Below are 13,162 nucleotides of genomic sequence, written 5' to 3'. Positions count from 1 at the left end.
TTGAGGGAGTTGTGGATAACAAGAAGAAGGAGGAGTGTAGAGCCCAAGTCCAATTTGGGGTAGCATGTGATTGCAAAGGAGATAGGACTTATTCTGCTAAGCATACTCAGAACACCTACAAAAGTAGTGGACCCAACTGCCATGAATCCACTTAGTGGTCCACTCCAAATATTTTCCAACACTTTATTTTTACTTCTTATATATTCATAGTTAGATATTAAACAGTGATTAGATGATATAATCAATTGCTCAACAAAGGGTACTTTAGATATCAAATTATGCATCAAAAAATCGGAAAAAAATCACTTGGCAGGTGTAGTGTGCTTGGCTGCTTGCCTTTGGACGGCGGTGGTGCTTTCCAGGTACACTAAAGCACCACTTTGAAAGCTGGACGAACTCATCACCAAGGAAGGTGGACAGGAAGAGGTGGTTTATTGGGTTTTTTGCTGTTATATGGACAGTCTGGCTGGAAAGGAATGGCAGGCTCTTCAGAAATCAGGCTTCAAGTGTGGTGGAAATTATCAACAGGTCGTTTACGTATCTGGAGGAATGAATTGGTGGTGAGCCCTTTGGTTGTTGATAGCCATGCCGAAGATGACTAGGGGTTGTGGTTTTTACTTTCGATGGTACTTTTAGCTACTTTTATTGCTCCACTCTATTGTGTTGAGCTCCTTTACTTCAAAAAAAAAAATTATGCATGAATTTGAAGTGAAGGCTTAGAAAAGTGAAAATTTACATAACTAACTAAAATGTTACAATTCTACAACCTCTGTTAGAAATAAAAGAATATATAGTAAGCATGTAGGTTGCATTTACAAATTAGCACACCTAATATACAAATCCTAGTGAGTTTGAATGAGTGGTAAGAAAAGGAAAATGTGGGGAAGAGAAAGAAAATGTCCCACATTCTATTAATATACTAAGGTTCATAATTCACATGTCCATACTGGGAATGTCTTCCAGGAGAATGAAGCATTCCAAGCCCATAATCACAACTGCATTATAAAAGATAAAAATGACACATTCTTCAGCAATATCTCCTGAGTTACTCAGTGACTACACAAGCAAGAGTAGCTGAAACATGAATAAAATGGCTTGTATATTAACCATGACAAGCATGTGGATATAGAGTACCAGAACAACCTACCTGTCAAATGTATCAATGTAGTTGTGTAATCCTGACTAAGGAAGTGCACATGTTGTGTTAAGAAGTTCTTCTTAGCATGTCCCACTGCTGTAATAAGATGAGGGAAATTCAGCACTTGTCATGTGCCAATCACCAACACACTTCTTAACTAATTTCACTATCACTAATTTAAGTCCTCTTTGTATAACAAAATGTTTGAAAAGTCACACTCTGTAAAATTTCATGAGCAATGACTAAAAAAAAATTTGGATAAAACAAAGAAAATGGTTAAAATATTAACTTTGTATTATATATTAGGGTCGATTAACAATTTTAGGTGATTTCTGCTTAAATTCAAAATCATTTCCAAAACCAAATTCAAACATAATTCACTAACATGTTCCTCTTTATGTGTATATATCAATCAAAGAAACTGATTAGAGTAAAAATATTTACACAAAAAGTATTTATTAAGTCTCTCTTCTCTAATCATATTACCTATTTTTCAATATTGAGTTCAACCTCTCACACATATTAACATGAAAACATACATAAAAGGCCTCAAAATGAATCTTAAGAGATGTGAATTGTGAAGGGTATGATGAACTTTGAAACTAGCTCAGTGAAACCATTACAAAAGAAATGGAAAAAATAATCTTAGAAGCTATGAAGTGCTAGATGTAGAAGAGCTGCTAACCCATTTATCAGCAACAGAATCTGGTGAAACTGGTGGTAGAACCTTCTTCAAAAGTATAACCTCCTCTGTCTTATTATGGTTAACACCCACCGCTGACTCTGATGAGTTTCTCTCTAATGCACCAAACTCATCACCCTTTACCCCTCTCAAGATCTCAAGAACCTCATCCATGGAGGGCCTCATATCTCTCTGCTGCTGCAAGCACCTAAATGCCAATTCAGCAACAGCAGTTACCATCCTCCTTACATCATTGTCCTTCTCAAATCCAAGACATGGATCAACCATGTCATGCAATTCTTGGTTCTGTATCCTATTCACTGCAAGACTAGCCAAGTTAACTTCATTCCGGTTCCGGGTTATGTCCACTGCTTGCAGTGAAGATATAAGCTCAACTAACACCACCCCAAAGCTATAAACATCACTCTTATCGGTCAATTGGTAGTTCTGGTAATACTCCGGATCAACATAGCCAGGTGTGCCTTGTGGCGCTGTTGAGACATGAGTAACAAATTTAGGAAACAACCTTGATAGTCCAAAATCACCAACCTTAACTTGAAAAGTCTCTGTCAGCAGAATGTTTGTGGACTTAACATCTCTGTGTATGACTTTCTTAGAATGAAGGTAGGAAAGCGCCTCGGCTGTTTCGAGTGCAACTTTGTATCTTACATTCCAAGTAAGTAAGGTGGAATTTGCAAGGCTTCCATGGAGGTGATCGGCTAGTGTTCCATTAGGTATGAACTCATAAACAAGGATGAGTTCTCTGCTGTGTCTTGAAGTGCAGCCAAAGAGTGTGACCAAATTCTTGTGCCTCAAGTGTGCTAGAAGCTCAACTTCATTCATATACTGCTCAACACGCTTTAAATGGCTTTCATAGTGGCGTTTCACTGCAACTACACGCCCATCTTGAAGCATACCTGCTCAACAATAATCATTATAAGATTAAATGTTAGTATTATGTGTGAAAAAATTAAAACTCTTTATGTATATTTGCAAGAATTCAAGTATAGACTGAAGACTTTGTTGTTATTATTACCTTTGTAAACAGTGCCAAAGCCTCCCTCGCCAAGTTCTCTAGAAGGGTCAAAATTGTTGGTAGCTTCTTCAAGTTCAGCATAGTCAAACACTTGAACACCATAGTAGTAACTCTTTGGCACAGAATCTGACTTGGAGGAAGGGTAAGAAGAAACACTCTGAGATGTGTTACTACTACTTGTAGTTGAAGATGTAAGAGGGACTCCACTCAAAGGCAAAATATCCTTGTTGCTTCTTGATCTTTCAGCATTTCTTCTCCTTCTTCTTATCACAAAAAGTGTACCTATAAGAAGGACAACAAAGACTACAGCTCCTGAGGTAGCACCTGAAAGACAATGCTAGAACATTTTACTATCAAAATTCATTATTATTATTAGGCATTATTAGAATTCACTTCAACTATTAACAAGAATGTATGTGAAGTACCTGCTGCAATAGCTGCTTTGTTAGTACTTTTCCCTGCAACATTCCACAAAATAAGAACAGTCAAAACAAGGAATCATATAATGATAACAAAGAGAATTAGTATATTATATAAAGTATCATCCCTAAAACAATCTTTTTTTTGGTACATACAATCAGAATTTTCATCACAAAAACAGAGGCTGCAATACCTGAAGATGAACACAACTGATCATCACAAATGCAAATAACTTTATTTGAATCAAAATCAAACCCACACTGGCCACCATCACCAATAACACACTTCAAACACTCGCTCTCATAATGATTATTGCTATAACTCACATTAAAACCCTTCATCAAAACCTCCCTAAGCAAAGACCTGTTCCCTATGAGCCTATTAGCCTGATCTTCAAGAATAGGAACCTCAACACCAAGCTCACAATGAACAATGCTAAGAATAGGATCCATAGGCAAAGGACCAATCAAAGAGTAGGAATCACTTTTATTCCCATAACCACTATCACAGTGAAACAAATTAACAGGAGTTATGTTTAACATAGATGGTCCACACCCATAGAACAAAGTAAGGTTCTTGTTCCCGGAACCATAGGTGAAGCTACTAGTTCCATCATCAATGGTTGAGTTTAAGTGCACGTTGGTGCATGTGTTGTTCCAAAGGTCTGCTCTGGCTATGGTGAGGCTTTGAGCTACTGAATCAAGTTGGAGGACTCGGTAGCGAACCAACAAGATGTTTAACTCAGGGACGCCGTCGTTGCATGTCAAATGGAACTCCGGCGGACCGCAGAAGAAGGGGCGGTCGGCGCCGGTGAAAGGGTAGGAAACGTTGGTGATGTTGCCACAGTTGAATGTAGTGTTGCTGCAGAGGGAGAATGATGCATTGGAAGGTAGCGGAGTTGTAGGGTGAAGAAGAGAGAATATGAAGATAAAGAAGAAGAAAATGGTGATGGAGAAAGAAGAGAAAGAAGAGAGGGACAACATAGTTTGTTGTTTCATTATTGGTTACGTTTACTCATTTGGGTTTAGTTAGTTTGTTGTTTTAAAAGTGTTAGTTGTTGGTTTTGGTGTTACTGATTACTATGAAACTATTAAAGAAAAGAACAGTAAGATGGATTTAGTTGACTTGGACTTTATGATGTACGTGAAGAGCATGCAAAAACATGTACTGAATTTGAGTGTTTTTATATGTTGTTAGTTTTAGCAGCCGGGTTAGTACTTCATTACATTTACTGGAAGGTGAAAATTCAGACGAAGTCGGTTTTATGTGAAGTTGATATCTGAGAATTGTTAAATGATTTGATTGATTTGACTAAATTTTAATTTAACAGCTCTTAAATATCAACTTTACGTGAAGTTGACTGCACCTGAATTTTTACCTAAGAAAATAACTTTAAAATAAGTTGTGAGTACATATTTTAATAGTATCATCTGATAATCCAATATTGGTTCAATAAAATAATTGGTCCTGGACCAACATGTGTAATATAAAAAGAAAATGAGGGGGGTGTATTACTTTGATGGTCAAACATATAGTCTCTTGTACGGTTGGTTCAATGGAGAGTGGAGACTGGTCAAAATCTAGAAATAGGACTGAAAGCTGCTAGCAACTAATCAATGGACAAAATAAAAATAGCTTTGTGTAGCTTTGGTTTTAAGATTGTTAGTTCGAACAGTGGAAATTCACGTGTAGTTATCTTTATATAAAGTAATTAATTAAAAATTATTAGATAATTTAATATATTTAATTAAATTATTATTTAATAATTTTTAATTATTAATTTTATATAAAGATAATTTTATATGAATTTTTATTTAATTTAAATATTAGATAATTTGATTTAAGTTAAAAATTGTGCTATTTTTTTTTATAAAAAATGTTATAAATAGAGACGTATAAAATAATCCATTTTAATGTTTGACTTTTTGTAAATAATGTTTTATTGTGTTGAAAAGAAGTTAAAAATTAAAACAGAGGAAGAATAACAAGATAAACATAAACAGAAATAACTGATGAACTGTGTAAGTTTTTCAAATCAAATTTAAGTGAGCTCTTAGAATAGTCCACAGTCAATATATTTTTCAATGTCAAATTGTAAAAGCATATATGTTCCAAGTTCCAACACACTATAATCACTTGTTTTGCAAGCACCATGATATTTCTATGTAAAAGAGGTTTAAATGAGCTTATTCAATTTCTATATTGACTAATGCACATAGACTTTTTGCTTATAAAGGGAGAAAATTGAAAAAACTTGTTGACCCGTTTTCCAATTTCACTCCTATTAAAACTCACTGTAAATGTAATTAAGTGCATTTAAGATGCTAATAATAGTAAGCAGAGAATTGATGAATTTCCTGTATTTGTTGACTTTATAAAATGTGAAAGAAGAAGTTTAATTGCAATCAAAGACAGCAACCTCTAATTTTTTAAATATTATATGTGCAGTGTTCACAAGGACTAATAGCTACTTACTTCTACCTAATACAAGAATTATACTACACAATGACGTAGTAAAGCTGCAAGATATTATTGACTTGGTAAAAACAAATGGAGAGAAAATAAATTAAATAAAATAATCACATTTTGCATCATAGACCAATTCTTAAGTAGAAGCATTCATATCATATAAATGTCCCTCAAATATTGACTCAATTAACATTTTTAACTCGTAGATATTTATCATTGAAAATCTAGATACAAAAATTTTTAGTCCATTAAAAATAGAAATAAAGTTTAAAAAATATTCAATATCATAAAAATTCTCATCCAAAGTATAATTTATATTGTTAGGTTACTAATTCGAGAAAAACCCAAAACAGTCCCTGACAATTACTTCGAAAGACAACGAAATCTTCGACAAAAAAAAAAAAACCAACCCGGCTCCTGAGTTTTACTTTTACGGGACTGATTAGCCTCTGTACCAAAAAAAGTGAATGTTGTTTTTTTTTTTGCACAGGAGCTAATCAGTCCCAAAAAAAAAAGATCAGGGGCCGGGTTAGATGTTTTTTTTTTTTTTGTCTCGTTGTCCTTTCGAGATAATTGTGAGGAGTCGAGTGAGGTATTCACTCTACTAATTAAGTTAGTAATCATACTCAAAGTGTATTATAAAGCTTACATGAGTAATGAGTATACTTACTTGATGGACATGAAGATTGAACAACAGATCCATCTTTACAATAGCAAGATAAAACCCCTGAAACAGGGTTTAGATCACAGTGGCCACCACTTTTTGGGCATTCATCACCACACAAACTATTGCTTTCATTCAACAAAGAGGCATAACCATTAAGAAGAGTAGTTGAATTTGTATCCATCCTCATACCAATGGCACAAAATGATGTTGGGGCTTGATTCAGAAATATGATGGATATGATGGTGACCAAAAATGAGGAAAAGATACTCATTGGATGAAGAATTTGCATCTTCAGAAACATAGCTTGGTAAAGAGACTTATGACATTACACTAAAATATAGAAGAGAGATGCGTAATGCCATTGACTTCTTATAAGCCACACCACAATTGTAAGGAATGCAAATTTAGGTGACCTATTAATATTGTAATATTTTATGTTGGAAATGGGGATTACCTAATTCTGCTAAATGTTTTTTAAAATTTAAGGGTTGGTGATCACTCATCACTGATCACTACTGCTCCAGAGTCAAACAGTTTAGGCTATTAGTGACCAAACATAATGTATAACCTCTCTAATAACGGTAATGTTATAGAGATAATAAAAAATTAGTCTAAATAACTTAAATTTATTCTATTTAATATTTATTAATTTTAATAATAATTAATGAATGTTAAATAAGATAAATTTATATTATTTTTTATTAATTTTTTTATCAAATATTTCCCTTCTAATATATCCATTGAGCTTATGTTTTATCAATGAATAAATATAGACACTAATTTTTAATTAATTAATATTAGTCTAATATAAAAAAAATTTTAAAAATTTTTTTTTTTAAATTAGAATTTATAATTTAAAGTTTACAAAAATTTATTGATATTAACTAAAAAATTAGGTCCTTTATTGAATTCTTGGTTTATATATAAAAGGCTGCGTTTGTTTATAGAGATAGGACACTGAGACAGAGACACAGAGACACAAAATCGTGTTTGGCAGAGAAGACATAGGCAGAGACAATGTGTCAAGTGACACTAAATTAGTATATTTTATGTCCATCTTGACAGGAAGGACACGGAGACACTAACAAGAAACACAACTTATTTTTTATTTTTTTCTTTCATTATTCTTGTTAATTTTTTATAATTATATTTTTTATTATTATATTTTTCATCTCAAATTTTTTAATGAAAAAAAATAAAAATAAATTAAATTTTCATAATTTATTCTAGTTTATCACCAAATAGAATATAAGAACACAAAATTTTATCTCTGTCCATCAGTATCTTGTCCTGTTATCGGAAACAAACGCAGCCTAACAGAACTCAAAAGTCAAAAGAGGTGCAACACAGTTTTAACTTTTACTTTTGGCATCATAAGTTAATATCTACTTGAACACCTTCCAAATATAAAAGCAGAAAAAAAAAATCAACTTTAATATAAATTGAAGTCCTAGTCCCCAATATTTTATGCAAGTGGAAATTCTTATCTTAAGCATATGGTACCCCGAAAAAATAAAAAAATCAGGACACAAAATCCAAATCAAAGAATTGAATGAAGTTTGAAGCCACATAACTAGAAACTCGGGGGGCTGCTAAGATGTGAAATAAAAACAATGCCTGGATGAGAGGCAGGCGTGAGTTAAGCATTAGAAGAATAAAACTATATAATAATATAATATATTTTACTATTAATTTAGTGAAAACTACGTATATAATAGTCTAATAATGAAATGGTCAACATGGGAATTTATCAAGGAGCTGAACTCTTCCGCGTACCGTACCCCAAAAGTCAAACATCAACTTGCAAGCAATTTCTGACCTTGTATGTGTTCTTTCAGATTCCGTATAGTGTTGATGAGGCAAAAAAAAAAAAAAAAAAAGAAAGAAAATAGAGCTACATACCCTTAATCAAGAGATAGAGGGTTTGACGCATGTTAATCCCATTAACAATAATCCTAAGTAATTAATCTCGATTAAGAATATCTATCTAATACTATTAACATAAATTTTGGTCCATGAAATTGTTGCATGGATGAACCACCACGAGCAAAATATAGAAGGGTATTGGATGGAGCAATTGCGGTAACAGAAAGACAGAAACCAGCACACGCATGCAGGCATGATCATGAATAATAATTAAGAAACAAACTTACCTGAACAAGAATTTGAATGAGTTCCATCATTACAGTAACAGACGAAATGTCCATCATTGCTGCCACAATTGCCACCTGAGTTAGTGCATCCTCTGCACTGATCATTGATTTGAGGCAATAATTTCAAGACAAAACCACCTTGCAACGCTTGCTGAATTCTAGTGGGGTTATTGGCACTGTTAGCAAAAGCCGAAGCTAGGGCCTTTGAAACAGGAAAAATAACAGTGCTGCAACCTTCATAATAAGGCAGCGCCTTATTATCATCTTGTTCAGCATAGTAGACACTACTGCTGCCGCAACTCTGAACAATCTTAAACTGATCTGAAGGCTTTGTTTCTGAAGAACACTTGTATAAGATTGTGATATTGACAACACTGTTATCATCATATTGAAGTATGGTTTCATTCAAGGTGTTGTTGCTGAAATCTCCTGAACAGAAATCAATGCTAGTACTAAAGTAATCGTCCCTAGCAACTGTCAGATTCTGTTTACCGACGTCCCAATCAAGAATCCTGTATTTGACAGAATCCACTGTGAACTTTGGGACTCCATTATTATGGTTGTTATCTTCACATGTGATCTCCAAGTTAGGCTCACCGCAATAGTTTGGCCTGTCATTAGTGTTGTCAATTTCACCCCAGAAAGGGTAAGTGAGTTGGCTGATGGATCCGCAGCTTAAAGTGTTCTTGCACGCCAAGTAATAAACGTTATCAGCGGCACCTACAGATGTTGGAACGTGGGTTGCCAGGACAATAAGAGCTAAGATGAACATCCATATGGAATATAGGTGGCGAAGACGACAAAGAGGTTTCATTGTTGCAAAGGGAGAAGAAGAACAAGAAGGAGAAGTGATGATGGAAAAGAAGAAGAAAATATATAGGAGTTGGGTTCAAAGTGCAGCAAACAGAGGAAGACTGAATAATGAATATATAATAAAATATAAAAGCCGTGTTTCTAGGAGGTTGTTATATTATTACATTAACCGAAGAAAACGGCAAGTGAGTCTCTACGTTCAAATATTACATTGTATTAAGAAAGAATAAGTACCGGGAGCTAATGGTCTAAGCGTACAATGTGTATAATGGAGGTTTAGGAAATATTAGAAATATGACCATTAGTGTTATATTGTCCTGTCAGGTTACGCTTTTGGGATGAGTGGTTTCATGATATGGTATTAGAGTTCTAGATCCGAAAGATCAATAGTTCAATCTTTGGATATGGTTATTCTAGATAGTATGGGTGATGTTCATTTTATTCATAGACAAAAAATTTAGCTCATTGTACACATTGTACGTTTAGGTCATTGGCTCTTTAGCAGTACTCAAAAAGAAAATAATAACCAAAATTCGTTAGATAATTTAATAAATTTAACTAAATTGTTACTTGAGGACTCTTAATTATCAATTTCACATTAAAACAATTATACGTGAATTTTTATCTTATTAGAGTGGTTTATTATAGAAAAGTTGAGGCAAAGGAACATGGAAAAAAGAAATTATATTGTTATATATGATGAACTTAATTACTTTATTAATCTCATAAATCTGCCACTTTCTCTGAATTAGAATTCCGAAAAGTGTGATTCTAGAAGGGGATCCTCGGAGGTCCCGTTTTTTGACCACCTTAGCTTCCTTAATAATTTACATCGCTCTCATGTATTTAATTAGTGCACTAATTTTCTTCCTATTTGTGCATGTCAACTAAAATTAAACTTTCAAACTACATAAAAATATATACGTCCATTCAAATAACTTGGAATTTGGAAACGCGTTATGTTGTATTTTACATATATTTTGTGCTACAAGAATTCAACTTATCTCATTCCCAGTTAATCTAATAATGGACACAGTGGAGAAGCAGAAGCTGGATGACGTCAACAACACATAGCTGATGTCATAATGAAAATGAAAATATAGGGAAAAGAATCAAAATGTCTAGGGAGGTTAATTAATTAGCTTCATACACGGAATTAGCTTCGCTTCATACACGTTGTGAGATCGAGTAACGTAGTTTACAAGTAGTGGAAAACTGTAATGAGAGGAGGATGGCCACTTAATTAATTGGGGAAAGTATGAACAAAATCTAGATGGAAAGATATGAACAAACAAAGAAAAAAAAAACATTGCAAACAAAAAGATTGACAAGGCAATACTTTTATTTGAGTTGTATGTATAAGGCAGGATTCCAATTTCGATACTTACTTAAATGGACTAGTGAGCTATATCTATTAGACCAACCTAACTTGGTTTTGACAAGCCAATACTACATCTTAATTAAAAAAAAAAAACTTATATGAGTTCCGACACTTGTTTAAACGGACTAGTGAACTATCTACTAGACCAACTAAACTTCGTTTTGACAAGCCAATACTACATCTTTTTTTTTTTTACCAAAGATAGGAGACTCGAACTCGCAACCTCTTAATTGAGTATGGAGAAACTATGTCATTTGAGCTATTACTCATTGGCAAGCCAATACTACATCTTAATTTTAAAAAAAAAAAGGAAAACTTATATGAGTTTTGCTAGCTAGTCAAATCTATTGACTAAAATAGCTTAAGAAATAAAGAAATAACTTAAGACTAGCATAGCTAAGGAAAATAGCTTAAGAAATAAAGAAAATTAGTATATAACTTAAGACTAGCTTAGCTAAGGAAAATAGAATTCAAAGGATGAACTATATTCATAATATGGAAGGGCAGAGGAATGAAAAATCAAACCTAGATAGATTTAACTTTCCAATATATGTGGACCAAAAAAATATAGGAAAAGGTATCTCGATGCACAAGCATCCTACATTATCGTAGAAATAAAAAAGGTCTATATCCGAAAAATATAATGTATACAGCCTAACTTGATAAATATTAGTGGCTATTTTCACGACTTGAATTCATTACGGAGACAACTCAATCATTGCTCTAAAACTCTTTTTAAACGAAAAAAAGGAAAAAGAACTAAAAATGAATAATATTATATGACTAACAAAATTTACTACTTTTTTGGTCAATAATTTAAACTCGAAGTATACAAATAAGATATTAACTCAAAGTATTCACTAATATTAATAAAAAAGTATTAATTTGTTAATAAAATTATTATCCGGTCACAAATTTTCAAAATTGATATGATAGACCAATTTATCTAAAAAATATGTAATATAATTCATCATACTGAATAAAAAATTAGACAATGCTGGAAAAGAAAATTTGAGCTTAAGTCACCGTAGAAATTTAGAAATTGACCACTATATAAGAAATTAAGAGTTGGAAAAACTATATACTTATAATATTCTTAATAAATATTCTTAAGATACTCATTAAATAATATTCTAATAGCAATAGGTGGCTCTACACTATAAATGATATCTATTTGGAGGCAAGGGTAAGATAATGACTTTAGTTTAAAATATTTAAGCTATATTTGACTTAGCCATATGAGTAAGAAGTAAGAACAGAAAACTATGTATGGGATTACAATCAAACTCAACTAAAGAAACAATTGGTTATATAGAGGAACTAATAAGGACTATAATAAGTTACTACTACTATAAGAAATGATATTATTTCTTGTATATAGTTATAAAACAAATTGCATGTTAGAAATATGACATATACCTGAACGTCCAAGATCATCTTGAGTTGGTGAGGTGGCAGAAGCATCACAGATTTTGATGTGCCCATCATCCAAATATGAATAGCCAGACTGATCTTTGCAATAACATGTTGGTTGATTTGAATTCAAATCATAGCCACAGGCTCCACCTGTGTTCATACACTTGAAACATTCTGCTACACTTCCTATCCATTTCACCAAGAATCCATTTTGGATAGCACCTTCTATGTTGTTCCATGTCAACTCCACTTTAACATCAAATTGCAACAACAATGGAATAAACACACTTGTTGTGCAAACAACACTAGAAGGAGGAGCACCTAGAGCTTCAGGCCTAGCATAAAAGTATTCATCTGAAGTTCTATTTGAGAAACAATTAAGAAATCCGGGGATGGAATTGGACAATCCATTATTTAAAGAACAATGATAGAAGAGGGTAAGATTCTTATTGCCAGGCCCATAATCAAAGAGCTCAAAGTCAAGGCTTGTGTTTACTGCTTTTGAAGGGCATAGACCTTCAAAGTAGTCAACTCTTGCTATCTTCATGGTTTGGTTTTCCGGGTATGCTTGCAAAACCCGGTATCTCATGTTCTTGATGGTTATGTAAGTAGTGGAGTCATGATCAGGATCACAGTTGAGTTGTAGAAGAGGGTGGCCACACTGCTTTGGACGATTTCCTCCCCAGAATGGAAAACCAATGTTGTTAATCTTCCCACAATCATAGCGAGTATCAGCACAACTTGTATAGTTATCATCATTGGAGCTTAAGTATGGAGGAATCTGAATCATTATCAAGAGGATCATTAAGTGAGGGAGAAGCATAACAAGCAGAGAAGCCATTTTAGAAAATAGCAGAGGATCTTAGTGTATGTGTTTAACTTTGCAAAATGAATCAGATAATTAAACAAGACTAAAGGGATAATACAAGACATGAAAATTCAAAGAAAAGGATAGTAATTGAGACTAATAAAGTATTGTAGAGTTTC

General features: G+C 33.2%; 1 protein-coding gene across 11 annotated transcripts; it reads right to left on the bottom strand.

Moving 5' to 3' along the window:
- Nucleotides 1-37: 37 nt before the first annotated feature.
- On the bottom strand, nt 38-13,136 carry LOC112798222 (LEAF RUST 10 DISEASE-RESISTANCE LOCUS RECEPTOR-LIKE PROTEIN KINASE-like 1.4). Of its 11 annotated transcripts, none has more exons than XM_029298087.2 (6): nt 8,566-9,478; nt 3,282-3,314; nt 2,857-3,180; nt 1,824-2,737; nt 1,148-1,234; nt 38-671 (listed from the first exon to the last, which is right to left on the bottom strand). In XM_029298087.2, the coding sequence occupies exons 1-5, from the start codon at nt 9,377-9,379 to the stop codon at nt 1,205-1,207; spliced, it is 2,115 nt and encodes a 704-aa protein (XP_029153920.1). In that variant the 5' UTR covers nt 9,380-9,478; the 3' UTR covers nt 38-671; nt 1,148-1,204. The 11 variants fall into 11 exon arrangements, with proteins under 11 accessions (XP_029153920.1, XP_072071754.1, XP_072071756.1 ...); XM_072215653.1 differs by lacking the exon at nt 8,566-9,478 and adding an exon at nt 12,179-13,111 and having other exon boundaries at nt 546-676; XM_072215655.1 differs by lacking the exon at nt 8,566-9,478 and adding an exon at nt 12,179-13,111 and having other exon boundaries at nt 631-671.
- Nucleotides 13,137-13,162: the final 26 nt, after the last annotated feature.

The sequence above is a fragment of the Arachis hypogaea genome, chromosome 14 (assembly GCF_003086295.3).
Source record: "Arachis hypogaea cultivar Tifrunner chromosome 14, arahy.Tifrunner.gnm2.J5K5, whole genome shotgun sequence".
Classification (NCBI taxonomy): domain Eukaryota; kingdom Viridiplantae; phylum Streptophyta; class Magnoliopsida; order Fabales; family Fabaceae; genus Arachis; species Arachis hypogaea.
This window is presented reverse-complemented; position numbering and strand designations above follow the sequence as displayed.